Source organism: Coenobita brevimanus, chromosome 56, assembly GCF_032717465.1.
Source record: "Coenobita brevimanus isolate Jiangsu-jjx chromosome 56, ASM3271746v2, whole genome shotgun sequence".
In the NCBI taxonomy this organism is placed as follows: Eukaryota; Metazoa; Arthropoda; class Malacostraca; order Decapoda; family Coenobitidae; genus Coenobita; species Coenobita brevimanus.
Genome location: NC_137009.1, coordinates 38,512,020 through 38,533,167, shown reverse-complemented (window position 1 = coordinate 38,533,167; position 21,148 = coordinate 38,512,020). Strand labels below are relative to the sequence as shown.

The following is a 21,148-nucleotide window of genomic DNA, read 5'->3' as shown; positions in this document are numbered from 1 at the left end:
TGCACCTATCAGTGTTTGTGACCTTCTTGCTTAATCAGTCAGTGCATTTCTTCTGGTGTTATGCCCTGACTTCTCTCCTGGTGTTCTGTTTGTTTACCTGACTCTTTGCCTGTCTATCTTGGTGTGTGTTTGTTAACTCAAGAGAGATGTAGGTTGGATAGCATAGTTTTGTGTTAGCTAGATTAAAGATGACCTGCTCAGTCTACCTGTCTATCTATCTGTCTGTCTGTCTATCTGTCTATCTATCTATCTGTCTGTCTGTCTGTCTGTCTGTCTGTTTACACCATCTTCATATAACCAGATGCAGGGGTAGCCACAAATGAATTGCCTCCATCTCATTCTCTCCTCCATCTTCAGGTTGTCCTCTCTCCACTCACAACCTGATCACTCATATTTCTTTTACTGAAAGGGCTAAAAAATATATAGAATTGCACAAATCTATCTATCAGTAGCCAGATGCCATAATCCCGTAAGGGGTGGCCGTTTGTCTTTGAGTTAATTGTTTTATGGGGAGGGGCACTAGCCCTCTGCCAACCCACATGTTGACACGTAGGGAACACGTATAGGTTGGCTATATGGTTACCATCATGCATTGTTAATGGTTTTCTGGCTTACAGGAAACCATTAGGCTTGTTGCCCAATGTAATGCCATCTGAAACGAAAAGATGCTGATGATGATTACAGTGTAAGTGATGATGATGATAATTATAACTGTAAGTCCTCATGTATGTTAGACTTTTATGCCCTTTTTTGTCATTTAAACTACAGTAAATTACAAAGAGATTCCCAGTCAGAGTTCCATTGCTTCCTTTATAACTGTTACCAATTTCCCCCAAATTTCAGTACCTAGTTTTGTGGTAAAATGACACATATCTCAGGGATACAGTGAGGTCTTACTGTTTTATCTTCCCTCAACTCCTTCCCTATTCCCCCTGAAGGAAGAGGATGGACTGCAGGAGTGGAACTTAAGTCTGCAGTTGACTGGGTGCACATTTCGGATTAGCCTGGGGCCACAACAACAGCAACAGCTACTATGTTACCATTTAAGGAAGCCAGCTGCCATTTAGAAATTAACCATTCATCATTGCCTAACACAGAAAGATGGCCGGCTGTGGGACATACCGAGCGGGGGCGGAGGAAGGGATGGACATTGATGAGCTGATTCCAGACCTCCCCCCCGGCCCCCTCCAGTCCTACCGCAACTCTGCATCCTTCAACTGGAAGACCATGAGGATGCATCTTGACCCACCGGAAGTTATTGCTTTCATAGTGCGTACTGGTTAATTATTTACATTGCATTGCATGTTTTTAGTTCCATGTATTAACTCAGGTATTGACCTATCTCGACCCCTTTGGAAGTTATTACATAGTTCATACAGCTTGATTATTTTCAGTACAGTATGGAGAGGCCATTAAGTGACCAAGGCTGACACATGCAAGCTTGTTGGAGCCTTTATAAATGAAATAAAATAAATGAAACAACTCCTTCACCCTTAGGATATATTTAGTCTCACTGTAACTCCTGCGGCCGTAGTAACACAAAATTTCTATCTATCCATTGCCAGACGCCTTAATCCTGTAAGGGGTGGCCACAAAAAAAATCGCCTCCATGTCGCTCTCTCCCCTGCCATTTCACTGCCGTGCTCCCAGCTCACACCCCCCTCTCTCATATACCTCTCCACTTCATCCCTCCATCTCATCCTTGGCCTCCTCCTCCCATAGTAAATCAACAGCTTACCCTTTCCTATGACAGAATCGGCTGTGTCACTTCCTGGAGCGAGAGCCGATATTCCAGCGGTCCCAGACGCCGCCCAGCTTTGAGGAGGAGCGGTACCTGTGTTTCCGCCGCATACAGACCATCTGGAATGCCGAGGAGGATGATATGTCAACAATAACAGCCGCTCACAAAATAGTTAGTCTTGAATGGTTTGAGCCATGGGAGGTCTTTGTCATTTAAGCCCTTCTCTCAGATGGCAGAAGTCTACAACTACCACAGCTACTACTGCTACTACTACTACTACTACTCCTACTCCTATTACTACTATGGCATATTTCTTGAGTTTACTTTTGCTGCTCCTCACCCTGCCCTAGGATGGGAAAGGAGGTCTGAATGATGCTGATGATGAAAATTTTTCCAACTTTCAACTGGTTTGGTTAACTTAAGGAGAACCATCGGAAGTGGCAGATTACAAATACAGTAATCTCCATTAACCCCTTCACAACCCATTTTCTCTCCCTCACCTGAACAAAATCATCTATAGGCGGAAAGAATAGAACTAAAAATACACGATCGAATTTAAGGGGTTAATCTTGCCATCCCTTATTTATTTTTATTTATTTATTTTTTACCTTAGGATAGACCATACAGTAATATCTCCTGAAATCAGCCACAAGTGTCACCGACTTGTATTTCTTGCTCTTTTTTTTTTTTTTTTCAGTGTAATCATTCTGTAAGAAAAGTAAAAATCTTCTAGAAATAGCTGCCTAGGAGAGATTTAGGTTCATTTTCTACATTTTTTTTTTTACAGCAAATAGTGTAGGTTCAAATTCCACCCAGGGATGGGATGGTTACAGGTATGTCAGATTTGCAGATAAGCCAGACGGGTTTAAGCTCCAGTTTGTCCGAGTTAGGGAGGTCCTGCTGTGCTGTTTTTACTCTAAGCTGGCCCAGAATTTTGTCCTTTTGCAGCGTATCTCACTTAGCTTGGTGGCAGAAAAAGACAGTGCTGCAGCTCTACACCCTGTCCACAGCACTTCATCTTGACTGGTATTGTATTCGTGTTAATCTCGTTACACCTCAGCATTCATGGTGGAGAGATGGAAATTTTAGGAAAGTTAGAGTAAAGTGGGTTTAGAGGTGTTACATAGCGCCTTCAGTTAGTTCCATAAATACTAAAAGTCTCTACAGAGTGTAATAAAATTGTCGAGTAGTGGCAAGAACTTTTTTTATTTATTTATTTAAATAACAGAACAGAGGAAGGAAAAACAAATGATTATATAAAAAATAATCCATACACCAGATTATAGGTGTCCTCTGTTCATAAAATAACTTTAACAGTTGGACTTGAACAGCCATAGGTTGAAATTTGATGGGAAACAACTCTGGGGAAGCGAGTTCCAAAGAGATGCAATTCGGGAAATAGAAGAATTCTGATAGGCAGAAGTTCTGCAATATGGCAGTGTAACAGTCCAGTGATGAGCGCTACCACATGCCCGTGTAGCACAGGGGAAGGCATGGACAGGTGACATAATGGATTCTACTTCATCTGAGCATTTGCCATAAAAGTATCTGTAAAATAATTCAGGGGAGAAACATTCATTCTTACTTGTAGGGAAAGTAGTTTATTTGTAATAGTAGGGTTATTAATAATTCTTAGTGGTAGATGGGGGTGCTCACCATCCACTCACTTGATGTAGTGCTGCTCTCAGATGACTGCCCTTTCCTCTCTTCCCTCCTTTCCTTCCTTCCTCTTCTGTCTTTCTTTCCCTCATTCTTTCCTCCTCCTGTGTATGGGTGACTCTACTCTGAGCGACAAGCCAAATGGTTTCCTGTACACCAGGAAACCATTTACAGCACTATGCTGGGTGGTAACCATATGACCAAATTGACACCTGGTGGTTTAGTGGGTAATTAAGGCACTCCAATCAGTTTGAGTCTGTAAGTTTCTATCCAGGGGGTGGTTGGGGTTTATTGCTCACGTAATGCCCCTCAGGGATGAGTGAGGCTGGTCACTTTCATCTTAAATGTCAGGACCAGCTTGCATAGCCCCAGGCACCTATTCTCCTTACGGGCAACACTGGATTAGATGATGATGATGATTACTTATTCTAACAACTTTGTTCTGAATTTTGTCTAGTTGTTTTAGTGCAACCTCTCCACATCCATTCCACAAGGGTGAGCAATGTTCCTTCTGAGAGCACACATGACTCTTATAAATAATAGCTAACTACTCGTCAGTGAAAAGGTTACAGACTCTGTACAATAATCCAAGTTTCTTTGAAGCGGTTTTAGCAAGTGTTCTGACGTGAGAGGTTCAGATGAGGGCACTGTTAAATGGAATATCAAGAATTTTAATTCTTTTAGGGAAAGGAATATTAGTGGCACTGAAGGCAGTATCTGTATATTAGTAAATGGTATCTGCTGTATTTGGTTTTCCTAGCATTAAATGAGACAATTTTATTTTGTCCCCATTCAGTGATCTCAGATAAGTCTTGATTTATGGAGACTTTTTTACTGAATTGTGAGTTAAGAGATATTAAACTTTGTGAATGGGTGTTTGTCTGTGTGCCAGGGATAACTATACTCTTTTCACTATACACTGGCCTAAAATTGCCATCTGACTATTTTGCATGTGGAGTTGTTGCAGTAGAGTAACACAAGTACCTGCAGTATTAGTAGTGTAAGTACCTGTGGTGGTAGTGGTTGTAGTAGTAATAATAATAGTACTGGTAGCAGTAGTAATAATAATAGTACTGGTAGCAGTAGTAATAGTAGTACAAGTAGTTGGAACCCCAGGCTTATCTTAAGTGTTAACCCAGTGGACTTCAGGCTGAAGTAGCACCCCACCTCTTAGGGGATAACGAGGAAGTGAAGGGACATTGTGTATAATTGAGCCATGGAGCAACCTGGTAATATTGTTGTTGTCTCTGGAAGGTGTCTTTCTCCACCACCACCTCTAGTATGAGGGGCCTGGAGGAGATTGGGGCAACAACATCAACAACAATAAAAACTAGAGACCCTCCCAAGGGGGGAATCACACCAGCCGCAAGCCGATACATATCTAGTGTGGCTCGGAATATGACCTTGACCTTGACCTCCTGTTGCCAATTTCAATCTTGTAGGAGATTTTCATCCCTACTACACACCTGTAAAATTTTTTGATGATATCTTGAGCAGTTGCAAAGTTATCGTGCTAACACACACACACACACACACACACACACAGAAAAACTGAATACAATACCAGCTTCGCCATTGCGGCTAGTAACAACCCCCACGAGCACCAGCAACATCAACAACTTCCACAGATCACAATCCCCCCTTCCCCCAGCGTGTAGCGAAGAATACAGTGTATGGAGGTTATGATTGGTCCACCTCAGCACGGATGGGACTACTCACTTCCTTTGTGGCAGCGGGCCTTCTGGGTCTCGGCACGAGTCGACACTACAAATACTTTGAGGCCATAACGAACCACCAGGTCAGTATGTCTGTCTGTCTGTATATCTATCTATATGTCTATCATTGTATAACCAGATGCCTTAATCCTGTAAGAGGTGGCCACAAACAAATCATTTCCATGTCACCCTGTCCCCTGCCATTTCAGTGCCCCCCCTTAACTTACACCCCCCTCTCTCATATACCTCTTCACTCCATCCCTTCATCTCATTCTTGATCTCTCCTTGCCTCTCCCCCCTCCACCTCACTTATATGCTGTACACTCTTTTAGTCATTTGCTCCATCCTTTCCACATGACCAAATCACCACAGTATATTTCTCCTAATGCCTTTTGTTACATCCACATCCACACCACAACACCCACTAAAAATTTGTTACCCTTGTCGTTCATGTGATACAATATGACACATGGACCAAGAATTCTGAACTACCAACAGTACATTTCAAAGCTCCTCTCACCCAGGGGTAACAAATATTTTTTTAATGAGTGTACCTCTGGGTCTTATTCTAGTACAACGGACCTTCTTTACACTATACGATGAACTGGTATGTGATGAATCACTTATATGATGATGAGATGTTAGGACCTCTTTCAATATACAGTTGTATTTTTGCTTATACAGTCATTACCTACACTGGAGTGTATGGATGCTGTGATGAGGAAGGGTAGATTGAGATGGTTTGGGCATGCTGGGAGGATGGAGGATGACAGTTGGGTGCAGAATGTGAGAAGTGTGAATGTCAGGGGTAGGGATGCGAGAGGCAGACCAAAAAAGACCTGGGATAAGGTCATAGAGTGGAACCTCTTGATAATGAACTGAATAGAGAGGCTGCCAGTGATTGAGCAGCATTGAGAGTTGCCATTAGGTGAAGTGGTCGACGCGTGCAAGCAGGTTGCAGCCTTTATGAATGATACGGTATATCAGTACTGCGTTTACACACAGATCAGTTTTAGTGTAATAGCATTGTGTATCTCAGTAGCGCATTTACACGCAGATCAGTTTTAGTGTAATAAAGACTGTCTGATTCAATATTTACCCTCCAACACAGATCACTGGATGCTTCTGCCTGACAGAAATCGCCCATGGCACAAACACCCGTGCCATGCGCACTGAGGCGCACTACGACCCAGCCACACAGAGCTTCATCTTACACACACCTGACTTTGAGGCGGCCAAGTGCTGGGCTGGAGGTCTTGGTAAGGATTTCATGGTTACTATATGACCTGGTGTATGGGGTAAACAAGCCCTTAAAATGTCACAGTCATTAGAATACCTGTAATTAATATCATTCATTACAGGAGGCCTTCCTTATGTTGAGTAAATTATCTGGTAGTGACAAGAATAAACTGACAAAGGCATCACCCAGATTCTTTATTTTCGTACCAGGTATTTCTTTTGTTTTATCTGTATACCTTCCCTCCTCATCCAACACTGCAACACCGTTTTACTTTTAGTTTTGATATTTGACCCCTTCTCATACGTATTTATTTATTTACTTATTTTTATCTTTATCATCACTTCTCAGCCAGCACTGCAACGCATGCTATGGTGTTCGCGCAGCTGTACACTCCTGACAACACCTGCCATGGCCTTCACTGCTTCATTGTGCCCATACGCAGCCCCTCCACCCTCCTGCCCTACCCTGGCATCACCATCATCGACATGGGACACAAGCTGGGACTCAATGGTATCGATAATGGGTAAGATTGTCAGTGGTATTGATAATGGGTAAGATTGTCAGTGGTATTGATAATGGGTAAGATTGTCAATGGTACTGATAATGGGTAAGATTGTCAGTGGTATTGATAATGGGTAAGATTGTCAGTGGTATCGATAATGAGTAAGATTGTCAGTGGTATCGATAATGGGTAAGATTGTCAATGGTGTCAGTTATGGGTAAGATTGGCAGTGGTGGTGTCTCTCGTATTTTCTCCTGCCATGTTTTGTTCAATTTTGTTTAGACTTTTCAAACTGGTGTGGTTTGGTTATATGGAGAGAATGGGGGATGACAATTGGGTTCAGAATGTAGTGAACGCTGTGGGTGGGTTTGTGAGAGGCAGACTGAAAAGGATCTGGGATGAGGTCATAGAGTATGACCTCAGGGATAAGGGACTGGTTAGGGAGGCTGCCAGAGATTGAGCAGCATGGAGAGCTGCCATTAGGTGACAAAGGCTGACACATGCAAACATGTTGGAGCTTTTATAAACAAAACAAAACAAAACAAAATGAGTGGTTAGATACAGCCTTGATTAACTTCTTTAGTATTGGCTGCCCCCCCCTCCAACTCACACCACAACAAAAATATGTTATATATACTCATCAGCTTAATTTTGTCCAGAATTAATCTTCATATCTGTAATGCTGAGCTGTAATAAGATACTGACACTAGAATAAGTTGCTAGTCACAAAGGATTTAGTATATGGGAGTAGAATATTTTTTCTACCACTAAGGTATGCGATGTATGCGTGAAGGTGATAAAAATCTCTGGCACGTTTAGAGGAACAAACAGTGCAAAAATAGTAGCAAATGAAGGCTGTTGTCAGTAAATAACTTACCTCCTTTCTTTTTCTATGATGCAGAACCAATAACATTCCTCCATTTTTTTCCAATGATGTTCAGCCAATAAATTCTTTCCATATCTTATGATATTCAACCAATAACTTCTGTTTTTTCCTGTGATCTCAATAACTTCATTTCTTTTCCTATGATCTTCAACCAGTGTCTTACCTCCTTCCTTTTCCTGTGTTGTTAAACCAATATCTTACCTCCTTCCTTTTCCTATGATGTTCAACCAGCGTCATACCTCTTTTGTTTTCATATGATGTTCAGCTAATGACATTTCTCCTTTCTTTTCCCATTATGCCCAGTCACTTTATTTCTTTCCCTATGATGTTCAGCTAATGACTTTTCTCCATTCTTTTCCCATGATGCCCAGTCAGTAACTTTATTTCTTTCCCTATGATGTTCAGCCAATAACTTACCTCCATTCTTTTCTTATGATGCCCAGTCAGTAACTTTTTTTCTTTTCCTGTGATGGTCAACCAGTAACTTCTTTTCTTTTCCACAGAGTAATGATGTTCGACCATTACTCCATCCCTCGGGAAAACCTTCTGAATCGCACAGGAGACGTCACACCAGAGGGACACTACACATCTCCCTTCTCTGACCCAGGCAAACGCTTTGGTAAGGTTTGTGGCTGAGAAAAGATAGAGACAGTCAGACAGATGGACAGGTGAGAGAGGGACGAGACAGCAACAAAGACAAACAGATATAAAAATGGACAGACAGACAGACTTGAGACAGCAACAAAGACATACAGATACAAAAACAGACAGACAGACAGAGAGACAGGTGGGAGAGACTGAAACAGAATGATTGATTACTCAGCCAACCAAAACAAACACTTTGTTAGAACCTGATACAGAGACAGAGAGAAATACAGACATATAGACAAGAGATAGAGACTAGAATGGAATGATTGACTGCAGCTGTGTTTTGTATTTTCCTGTATGGTTTTATACAAGGAATATTCTTATATAAGGTGTTAAAAGAAAGTTTGCGGAAGTGAAAATCAGGTTAATGTTACAGGCAGATGTCATGTAGTATGGAGGAAGACAGTGGAGCAGTATATTGTTGTGACAGGAGGAAGACACTGGAATAGTTGGTAGACTTTTCCCTCTAATTGAACATCTTAACAGTTCCAGTAATAGCAGTAGTTGTAGCCCCAGGTTCATCAAAATGTGACCTGTGTGGACTGCAGGCTGAACTTTCCACTCTCCTGCAGGCCACCCTCGTCCTTTTGGGGAATAAAAAAAGAATTGAGGGATGTTTGTATGTCATGGCAGCTCCACCACTCATTTAAATCAGTGCCACCACATGAAAGAATCACTCTTCAGAATTATTAACCTAAATTAAACCTTTCTTCCACCAGGAGCCTCACTGGGTAACCTGTCCTTGGGCCGTGTAAGCATCATAGGGTACGGGGTGGTGCATCTCCGCAAGGCTGTCACCATCGCCATTCGCTACTCAGCTGTACGCAGGCAGTTTGGACCCCCAGACCAGGACAAGGAACTCCCGGTCATTGAGTATCCAGTGCAGGTATGGCCTAAGTAGTTGGCATTCCCTTTCAGTCATTACTCTTACTTATGTCTCTCACATTTGTATTTACCTACTCTTCTTCTATCCATTGCGCCATCTATGATCCTTACTTCTCCTTCTCTCTGACTTATGTACATATATTTCCTGTCTTCTTTCTTCCATCCATCCATCCATCCATCATCCTTACTTCTCCTTTTCTCTCACTTATATGTATTTTGACTCAACTTCCATCCATCCATCCTCCATACACTATTTCAGTCCAGTCTGCTCATAGGTCCATAATCCCTTTCAGTATGGAGGTTCCTTAGCACCTTTTCCTCAGCAGTTTATTTTTGGATCCTGATGGTTAATATTATTTTGTACCTTAATGGGGGCACTCACCATCCACTCACTCGATGTAATGCTGCTCTCGGGTGGATGCCCTTTCCCTTCTTCTTTCTTTCTATTCTTCCTGGTATGTTCTTCTTTCTTTCCTCTTCCTCTCTGTCTGTGGGTGACTCAGCACTGAGTGACAAGCCAAATTGTTTCCTGTGCACCAGGAAACCATTTACAATACTGGGTGGTAACCATATAACCAAATTATGGTGCCTGGTGGTTCAGTGGGTAATTAATGTACTCCAATCAGATTGAGCCGGTGTAGGTTTATATCCAAGGGATGGTTGGGGTTTATTGCTCATGTAACGTCACTCGGATGAGTGAGGCTGGTTACTCTCATCTTAAATGTCGGGACCAACTTGCCTAGGCTAGCCCAGGGCTCCTACGTTCCTCATGGGGCAACACAAGATTAGATGATAATGATGTTGAATAGTTGTAAAGTAACCAATAATAGTACAGTAATAATAGTAATAATAATAAAAATGATAATAATAATAATAACTATGATGATAATGGCAATAATAATGAATTGCTAACACACACATGCTCTGTACCACAGCAATGGCGACTGTTCCCCCACCTGGCAGCCACGTACGCCCTAGACACCTTCGCCAAGAGGTTCGCTGAGCACTTCGGCAATTTCCAGACGATGATGTTCGAGGGAAAAAACAGGGATGAGCTTGTTAGTAAATGGCATCTATTAATATACCATTTTTACTCTCACTTGGCCCAGAATTGCCATCTCTCCATCTTGACTGTGAAAAACTAGTAGTAGATCAACACTGAAATGTGATGCTAGTCATGATGAAGTTTTGCAAAGAGTCTAAAGACCCTCATTATTGTCTTCATCAGTACTCCATCTTGAATGCAGAGTTGGAATAATAGAATAATACCAGAATATGATGCAAGTGATGATGAAGTGTTGTGGAGAGGATAAAGATCATTACTCCATCTTGAATGCAAAGTTTTCATAATAGATTAACACTAGAATATAATGCTAGTCATGATGAAGTGTTGTTGAGAGGATAAAGACCTTCAGTATTGCCTTTTTCATTTCTCCATCTTGAATGCAAAGTTGTCATAATAGATTAACACTAGAAAATGATGCTAGTCACGATGAAGTATTATGGAGAGGATAAAGACCTTCAGTATTGCCATTTTCATTTCTCCATCTTGAATGCAGAGTACTAATAATGAGTAATACCAATAATGAGTAATACTAGTTGTAATAATAGAATAACACTAGAAAATGATGCTAGTCACAATGAAGTATTATGGAGAGGATAAAGACCTTCAGTATTGCCTTTTTCATTTCTCCATCTTGAATGCAGAGTTGTAATAATAGAGTAATACTAGAAAATGATGCTAGTCACAGTGAAGTATTATGGAGAGGATAAAGACCATCACTATTGTCTTTTTCACTAATCTTCCCTCAGGCATTGTTTGGTCAGGAAGTGCACGGTTTGTCATCTGCAGGGAAACCTCTGTCCGGGTGGAGTGCACGGGACGCCATCCAGGAGTGTCGGGAGGCTTGTGGAGGGCACGGATACCTAGCTTGTGAGTCTGTGGTTCCCAGTTTATGTGAGGTACCGTTTGCGTGAGTCTGTGGTTCTCTGTTTTTGTGGGATACCTTTCTTGGGAGTCAGTGGTTCTCTATTAATTTGGGATCTTGTGAGTCTGTGGTTCTTTGTTTATGTGGGATACCTTTCTTGTGAGTGTATGGTTCTCTGTTTTTGTGGGATACTTTTCTTGTGAGTCTTGTCTGTGGTTATCAGTTTGTGGGATACCTTTCTTGTTAGTCTTGTGGGATACCTTTCTTGTTAGTCTTGTGGGATACCTTTCTTGTTAGTCTTTTGCTCTCGTGTTTATGGGATACCTTTCTTTTGAATTTGTGGTTCTCTTTTTTATGTGAGATACCTTTTATTTGAGTGCCTGGTTCTCTGTTTCTATGGGCTCTGGTAGTTACAGGTTAGGAAGTATATGCTGTAGTAAAAATGTAAGAATCTATCTATAACCAGAGGCCTAAATCCCAGGAGTTGCTACAAATAAATCTTCCATCTCATTAATCCTGTCACTGTGATGGCATTTTTAATTTGCTCAATCCATAGGTGCTGGTTTTGGCCAACTCCGCAATGACAACGATGCCAACTGCACATACGAGGGGGACAACAACGTCCTGCTGCAACAGACAAGTAACTGGCTGCTGGGGGTGTGGGTGAGGCAGGGTGAGGGGCAGGCATCTGCATACCCCATGGGCACCTTGGACTACTTGGTCCGCGGCCAGCAGATACTGGCACCCTCATGGAAACACACTCCCATCACCATGTTGTCTTCTGATCAAGGTAACTGAGCAAGAGGGGATAGAGTGTAGTTAACTGCTGTTCAAGATAGATGGTGTTATTGACTGCTGTTCAGGATAGATAGAGTGTAGTTGATGGCAGTTCAGAAGCGACAGAGTGTAGTCGACTGCTGTTCTCATCCAACTTCATTAGCGGTGTCAAACTTATGGCTATTGTAATGTAGTCTGTTTTTAGGTATGTATCTGTGTACAGTATAAGTGTATATATGTGTTCTCAGTGTACGAGGTATCACATGAGTGTCTAAATCAGAAGGGGCACATGCATCATGTGTAGATCTGGGAAGACGAGATTTAGTTTTTGTACTGATTGATCAGAGGTGTATGTGAGTGAGATGGAGGGGCAGACAAGGAGGGGGAGACTGAGGATGAGATGGAGGGATAGAGTAAAGAGGTATATGAGAGAGGAGGTGTAAGTTGAGGGGAGGGTAGCGAAATGGCTGGGAACAGGGCGACATGGAGGCAGTTTGTTTGTGGCCACCTCATGTGGGATTAAGGTGTCTGGTTATAGACAGATAAATAGATCAGAGGTTAGAGTCAGAGTTCAGGGTATTTGGCCCAGAATTTAATGAGGTGATCAGAAGGTCATAGCCCATCATCCCTGTAATTTTAGTCAAAATTGCACCATTAGTTTTCACATAAAGTTGTTACCAGGCAGACAGACAGACAGACAGATAAACAAACAAACAAGCAAGCAAGCAAGCAAACAAACAAACAAACAGACAGACTGACTGAAAACATTACCTGTCCCCGAGCCCCTCTGGGGCGGGTATGGGTAACAATATCACCCTGGATGCTAAGATATAGGATGAACTGACTGCTACTAAACCCTTTCATTTTTATGCAAGCACTCAATATTTTATTCAGATTGACAACAGGTAATCTGTCATGCCACCTACACAGAGCTGATTCAGGGGTGCCTGGAGGTGCTGCAGTGGCTGGTTTGCTGGCTGTGTCAGGAGGTGAACACAAAACTCCAAGACCAGATTGCATCAGGGGTGGACCAGTTCACAGCCCGGAACAACACCCAGGTTTACCTCGCCCACACACTCTCACTCGCATACATCAAGGTCAGTTCCGAAGCCATCTATGAACCCTCTCATGGTTAAGATATCTCTAGTGTCTCAGGTGCATACATGAGTGTCACCACTTTGGCACTAACACCCACCTTCCATTCTGAATACATGCTAGGGCTGTCTTATACAGGACTACTGTATTGGTATTTGCTGGGGTGTTTTTACATGTCAGCAGCTTTTATGATAGTGTAGTAAAATGTGCTTTAATTAAATTCAAATCCTTGAGCTATTCCTTGCCCCAGCCGGGATTTGAATTTGGGTCCATTGGTACTGCAGGCCACCTCTCTACCTTCTCAGCCATCTGTCACTTTGCATGCTGATGAAAATTCTCTCACATTTTGGCTTTTTCTCTCATTGTGAGCCCTACCACACCTCATCCTTTAACTCCTTAACTGCTGCATTCCTTCTGAATGGACCTGTCAACTGACTGTGGCATTCCTTTTAAAATCCACAATTCTGTTTCAAAAGTTGTGCCCTATATTCTGCTCTGAGAACTTTGTTTATGCATCCACTCATACTTGACGTTGCTAGTTCATCATTTTAGCTTCCTTCTATGTCTGCATGAACAATAGCAGTTGTGAACAAGTACAAAGGAAAGTGACAGCATGGTGCCTAGGGTGTCAGGTTGGCATATGTATGGGAGACTGCTACCATGACTTTCACACACCTGTCAGCTTCTAGGAAAGTGACTCATAAGATGTAAATAAGTGAAAGAAACTACTGTAATTGTAAGCATTATTTATTATTACTAACTAGTTTTTCACTGCTCAGTATAATGCTAGTTTATTTTATAATGTCTGTAAAATAATGATATTGAAGTGCTAAGTGACACGTACACCATCGTTCAAACCTAAATGATGTGTGTAGTGATGCGTGGTGGTGAAATGAAGGGTGGTGGGCGGTGGTGGGGGTCACTGAGGATGATGGACAGCTACAGCGACGCACAAAAACACCAAAAATGACATTGCCTCCACTAATCTCTACAGCAATGTAGGAGCATCTAGACTTTCATTGGAGAGCTCATAAGTAAATAGAAGGGGTTAGCTTTCTTGTGCATTTTTTTTTTTCCTTTTTTCTTTTTATAATATGAAACTTATTGAATGGAAAATGAGAATCTTTTGGGTGGATTGCCGCAACTGGGGCCTCACTTTCGCCACCTTAGCAGCAGTCAACGGGTTAATGTGGGGATAAGGATTGGGATGATGATGATGATAAATAACAGAGTGCATTAGGAGCAAGTTAGAGTTAAGTGTTGCATGGTAATTGTCTCACGTTCATTAATACTGTACAGTACTTTAGTCAACCATTTTTCGTTTGGAATGGAAAATGAGCTCGTCTGATAACAGCAACATCTTTGAGCCGTGTTGATGGGTCATAGGAGACACTGATGCATGTTTCCTGAGTAGTTTCTTTTACATGGTTACTCTTTAGCTATATGTGGTGCCCCTTAGAGGAGAGTGAGTGTTACCTATGCCTTAATTCTATGGAGTAAATAGCTCAGTCCCAGGCCTCTGCACTCATGAAAAGCAGGATAGAAGTGGATGATAAATAGATGGATGGATTAACAGAAGTAAATATGGTACTGTGTACTGAATAGGGAGGCTGCCAGAGATCAAGCAGCACAAAGAGCCCCCATTAGGTGACCAAGGTCAACATATGCAAGCATTTTGGAGCTTTTGTAAATGAAACGAACTTCTAGGTGGATGGTCATAACACAACTACTATATCTAGAATCTCCAATGCTGTCATAAAATGTTTGTTTTTACATGTCTCGCAAGCAGGAAACATTGCCAGACAGTGTGATCGATAACTACTGATAATCTGATAAGTTATGGTGTGTGAGATATGTGATGTGTTGCGTATAACTGAAGTAAGTGTTAGATAGCTGACAACAAGATAAAGGACATACCAGAGATCAAGGACATGAGTTAGATTAGATAATTTATGATTATCTTAAAGGAAGGATGTCAGAAATGTGTTTGTTTGCATGGCAGGCTAACTTCTCCAGTGTGGTGATTTTTAACATTTTTATTTGGCATCCGTCAGTTGATTTTGATAAATGTAAAATAGAACCCTCTGACTGATACAACTCTAGCATGACTGATGAGTATTAGTATCCAGTGCCATTTGCTGCACATAGAAGGACTCTGGGGCCTTGCAATGAACTGTCAAACCTTTCTTCATTGTCGATTACATAAGAAACTTTTTTTTTTTCAGGAGGTGGTGGTTCGATGGTTTGCTGAGTCTATTAAGACTGCAGAAGCCAGTCTGCAGCCAGTGTTGAGGCGGCTGTGTGCCCTGTATGCCCTCACTCAGGTCCAGTCTCACACCCCTCACCTTGTACAGGGTATGTCCAGAACATGTTGACAAGTCTTTTATTTTTAGATGTGGTAGTACAGTATCTCTTGGAACGGTCCTGTTTGTTTATTTGTTGTTTACTAACGATTTTCAGAAATGAGGTGCTTTGCCCCTGTTGACTTTAGCATCTTTAGCAAAGTCCTGTATTAGAGCCCTTAAGCTCCTGTTTCTTGCCCACAGGCTTTAGCAACTTCCTTGAAGCCCCTTATAAGGCCACTGCACAGGGCCGTGCACAGGATTTTTGAGAAGTAGGGAATTAAAAAAAAAAAAAAAAAAAAAAAAAAAAAAAAAAAATCATAGTTTATTCACTGTACAGTATTATTTTCATTTGAATTTTTCATTCTTTTCAAATGGGAGGGTTAACCCCCCTCCCCCATGCGCACAGCCTTGGCACTGCGGCTCCCACGTCTATTTAGTACTTTTGTGCTAGTCATGGGTAGAAGACCAACCAGGGGCAGAGGTTCATCACCTAACCTTAAATGTTTTGGAACACAGTAGGCTAACCTCAGGCCCCTGTGTCCCAGAGGATTTAGAAGTGGGTATTGCCCATAACACAATAACTCCCAGGCCTCTGTGGGGATTCTGTAGGGTGCTGGACATACAAAGGCTTAAAGTTTGGCTGCTGTGGTCCAAATATTTTAAACCATAGGAAATCATCCAGATATTTTAAAGTATAGGAAATCTGCTTACATGACAAAACTCACCAGCCATCTCTTGAACTGTGGTGGGTTAGTGTAGGTTCTCCTCTGACCCTTGAACTCCTAACCATGCCACTGAGGAATGTTGCCATTTCCAGTAAAATGTACTGTTTATGGTCATTCATTACTCCACCCCATCCTTATTTGGGAAAAGAGGTCATGATGATGATGATTGCAGTGATGATTTATTTGTTTAATATGATGTTGATGATGATGATGATGATAATGATGATAATGATGATGATGATGACAACAACAGTGATGATTTATTTGTTTTGTATATGTTGATAATGATAATGATGATAATCAGATGATTTTATTTGTTTAGTATGGTGTTCATAATGATGATGATGATGATGATGATGATGATGATGACGACAACAATGATTTATTTGTGTAGTGTGATGTAGATAATGATGATGGTGATGACAGTGACAGCAGTGATGAATGTAATGACGATTATCATGATTTATATTTATACTTTCCTCAGGTGGTCTGGTACGCAGTGGTGAGATAGTGACAGCCATTCAGCACCACACACGTCGCCTCTGCACCGCCCTCCTGCCTGATGCTGTGCCTCTGGTGGACGCCGTCGCACCCACGGACTTCCTACTTAACTCGGCTCTGGGCAATGCTGATGGCAAGGTGATGTGATGAACTTGGCATTAGTAGTTATAGTGCATTTACTCTCCTCTGACAAATATCCCCAACTGATTAGAAGTTATTGTGCATTTACTCTCCTCTGACAAATATCCCCAACTGATTAGAAGTTATTGTGCATTTACTCTCCTCTGACAAATATCCCCAACTGATTAGAAGTTATTGTGCATTTACATACACTGACAAAAACCACAACTGTTTTCAGCTCAGTTGATTGCCATATGTAGTCAGATTGGAGGGAAAATGACAACTGTATAACCAGGGAGACTCATTCCTACCCCATAACTAAACCTTGTCGAATTTCATATAACCACGACTTCGTATTTAACTTACAAGAGTGGCTCCGTTCCCTCAGATAAATATAAACCGACCATGGTTGCATGTATTATGTTCTATTCACGTTAACGTGGCAGAGATTTTTGTCTTTTTGCAGCCTATTTACCATAGCCTAGTGGCAGAACAAGATAATTTTTCCATAATTGACTGTGGATGGAGTGGAGAGGTATATGAGAGAGGGGGAGGTGAGCTGGGAGGAGGGCAATGAAATGGCAGGGGACAGGGCAACATGGAGGCAGTTTGTTTGTGGCCACCCCTTACGGGATTAAGACGTCTGGTAATAGATAGATAGATAGACTGTGGATTTGGTGCCAAAGAAGGATGTCTGAATGTGGTGCCACTGATATAACCGAGTGCCCCCTCTGCCTGGTTACACAAACATCCCTCATCTCCCTCCCTGTCCTCCAAAGGTGGATGGTGGAGTACTGGAGGGATAACTTCATTTTGCAGTCCAGAGTGTTTGTGTGTTTAGATAAACTTGGGGTACAGCTATTACTATTATTTCTGCTGTACTATAACTTTGGATTCATTTCTTCTCCATTTCTTCCTCTCCCTTGCTTTCTGTGGTGAGAGAGATCAGTCAGGCTAGATGTTCCTGGCAGTGGAGTTAGTTACATTGTTGTTGTGTATTGGTATGTGTGTAATCATTTCATCAACAGCAGAACAATAAATAACATTAAATAAGTAAATAAAAAATAATATAAAAAAGGGCATTATAACAAGGACTTCCTTATGCTCATGTACATACTGTAGAGTTGTAGTGATCTAATTGTGTTTATTTTCTCACAGGTTTACCAACACCTAAAGGCCGCCATGTTGAGTGCTCCAAATGCCACATCCCGCCCCAAGTACTGGCAGGAGATGTTGAACAAGCCTCTCACCTCTAAGCTGTAGGATGGTCCATGATATAGAAGTAGTCCCCATTACAGTACAGTTGCCTTATACAGCATTATAGGTGTAAGCTGGCTGTGATCAAATACTGAATCCCATTTACGAGCAATGAGGAGACTTCATCCATCCATCAATCATCCAATCCTACATTGCCCCATGAGGAGCGTAGGAGCCCGGGGCTAGGCAAGTTGGTCCTGACATTAAAGATGAGAGTGAATTTAAGACTTTTATTTATTTATTTTTTTAAATGCTAGGAAGAAGGAACTAAAGGCCAGAGACATTGTAAGTACTGGGCAGTGATCAGTACACTCCCTCACCATTCAAAGAAGAGATGGAGGGTTGTGGATGAGTGTGGGGCTTATACCATTACTTCACATTTTTCCCATAGGTTATGTACTCTCTTATGTGAGCATTCACTTAATGCACTGATTTACATGAACGTAATTACCTGTACTGTAATTGTAACGTCGGGACCTTCTCTGTATAAGCAAGAAATATCTTCAAAATTACAAACTACAGCATGTTCAAACTTTTTAATGTTTCCTTATAGCTGTGTTCTTAATTATCACTTTTTCTTTGTGCTCAACATTATCAGCTTTTTCCATATTGTGCCCTGAATTATCAGCTTTTTATAATTGTGCTCTAAAGTATCAGCTTTTTTAAAATAATAATTTCTATATTACGGTATATGATAAGTCTGAAATTTGTTTTAAATGTTCATAACTTAATTTACATATTTGATTCTGCATTATAAGTCAGAAATGTGTTTTAAAAATGTAAGGAAAGAAACTTGCAAGAAATTTTAAACTGGGTATTGCCTTCTTGTGGCCTAAGAAGGTGCATTAATGCCTCTTCTTTGTATTATTATTATTATTATTATTATGCCTCACTCTTTAAATCACTCTCATCTTAAATGTCAGGACCAACTTGCCTAGCCCCGTGCTCCTTCTCACCTCATGGGGCAGCATAGAATTGGATGATGGATGGATGGATGGATGGATTATTTTTATTATTATGATGCACGGTGGTTTAGTGGGTTAAGACCATCCATCTGGGTAGAGCATTTCTTTCTGAGGGGTGGTTGGGTTTATTTCTTGCATAATGCCACTCAGGGACAAGGGAGGCTGGTCACTGTTGCCTTAAATGTTGAAAATGAGTAACCTAACCCCAGGTTCCTGCACTTCTGTTATTTTAGTGTCAGAAAGGCAGCTTATTGCTAAGGGGAAGGTGAACTTTCAGGTTTTATGAAAATGTGTGTGGCTTCTGCGTCATTGCTAAATGTTTTTATTATTTTAGCTTAGTTTTTACCATTTTGTGTAGCAAGTGTTAGGAGTAAGTCATTGTTTACACCTTTTTAGATGTGTTGTGTAGGAATAGATACTTGGTGGTCTAGTGGGTTAAGGTACCCCAGCTCGGTGTGACCATTATAATGGGTCTAAGTGTTGTGGATGGCTGGGTATTTTTCCTCTATACAGAAAGCAGCTGGTCATGCTTGTCCAAAATGCCCAGATAGAGTAGCTTAGCCCCATGCCCCTATGCTTCTGATGGGGTAGTAAAAGATTGGTTGCTTAGTAGCTTAATGGATGGTGTAATAGTGGAGAATTTGAATAGTCAGCGTCTTAAGAGCATCAGTTAACGTTCATATCAATTCTGTTCTGCTTATTACACCTTTACAGTGTGCTGGTGGTGCGGTGGTATGCATGCCCCAGTCAGAGTGATGGCCCTGCATAGGTTTGATTCCCAACAGGTGACTGAAGTTTTACCCATGATATTATGCCATTAAGGGAAGTAGACTGGTCATCTACCCTTATGTATACCAACCTGCCCTTCAGTCCCTAAACCTGGAAGTGGGTTGTTTGTTGTTTATCACCAGTCTGTATGGTCAAGCACACCCAATGATCATAAGTAAATGCTTCTGTAGGGCCATCCTCCAGGTACAGTTCAATGCAAACACCATGTAGGGAATCAGCATCCCCTTCTGGTAGGCAGCTCCGCAGTAGGGTTGGACCAGGTCCTTCCCCACAGCAAGACGTAGGTAATTATGAGGTTTGGCTCCTGACTGGACACAAGAGCTGCTTCACTCCAGCCAGAGTTCACAGTACCATCATATGTGTAGGAGAGAGGGACCAAGAGTGAGGGGCATGGGAAGAGAAAGGAGATCAAGTATTCTGATCAGCCAAAGTGGATTTTAGGGCCTCTTCCTTAGCAGTTTATTTTGCTTATTACAGTTTATCATTCTTTAGTATGTTTTTATATCTTTTTATAGAAATAAAACTTGCATATGTAACATACTGCACAAGATTAAAGTAATGTACCTGATACAGAAAAAAAGTGGTAAGGAAGTTGTGGCAGCAAGACTCCTTACTTGACATGAATGTAAGCTCAAGAAAGATCAGATGAATGGGATGTAGGTTTATGCCAACTCAGTCTGGGTAGTATTTTATTTTCTTTTAGCTACATCTGGTTTCCATAAAATTATGCTTAGTAGCTGAAACCTGGATATTGGTTTTATTCTACTTTAGACTGATATGAATGTAGTGCCTTACAAATTCTTATGATGTAAACAGTTTGCATGTTTTGTGCATTTTAGTGTATTTTTATATATATATTTTAGTGTACAACAAGGTAAATGTGTAATGTGAGCAACACTGAAGTTGCCACCTTCACACATAGCAGTCAAGATCCTATGACTCACTCTTGAATAATCATCTAATGTTTAGTGGAGTAGAATACCTGTACAGTACTAGAGTTCCTGATCATGATTGAGCTAATGGTCTGTCTATGTATCTATAGCCAGACACCTCAATCCCGTAAGAGATGGTCACAAACAAATCGCTTCCATGTTGCCCTGTCCCCTGCCATTTTGCTGCCCTTCCCCCAACTTATGCCCACCCTTTCTCTTATACCTCCTCACTTCACAAGAGTTAATGGTGACAGTGTTAATACAGTACTCACAGGCTTGTATGACTCACTGTGGTAAATTGTCATCTGGCATTAGCTGGAGCAAAATACTGTACAGGAGTTATTCCTACCACGAGATTCTTAATTCTGTCAGTGTTTTGACTCAGGCTCTTGTGATTTAGCTAAATAAGATTGTTTGGTGTGGAATAGAATACTAGAG

At 41.4% G+C, this 21,148-nt stretch overlaps 1 protein-coding gene across 1 annotated transcript; it reads left to right on the top strand.

Annotated features, from left to right (window-relative positions):
* Window positions 1-1,759: 1,759 nt before the first annotated feature.
* Window positions 1,760-18,032, top strand: LOC145401777 (peroxisomal acyl-coenzyme A oxidase 3-like). Its single transcript, XM_080273956.1, has 13 exons — window positions 1,760-1,912; window positions 5,052-5,198; window positions 6,227-6,374; window positions 6,704-6,878; window positions 8,247-8,362; window positions 9,111-9,277; window positions 10,212-10,334; window positions 11,089-11,209; window positions 11,761-11,994; window positions 12,912-13,078; window positions 15,302-15,431; window positions 16,631-16,785; window positions 17,926-18,032. The coding sequence occupies exons 1-13, from the start codon at window positions 1,883-1,885 to the stop codon at window positions 18,028-18,030; spliced, it is 1,818 nt and encodes a 605-aa protein (XP_080130082.1). The 5' UTR covers window positions 1,760-1,882; the 3' UTR covers window positions 18,031-18,032.
* Window positions 18,033-21,148: the final 3,116 nt, after the last annotated feature.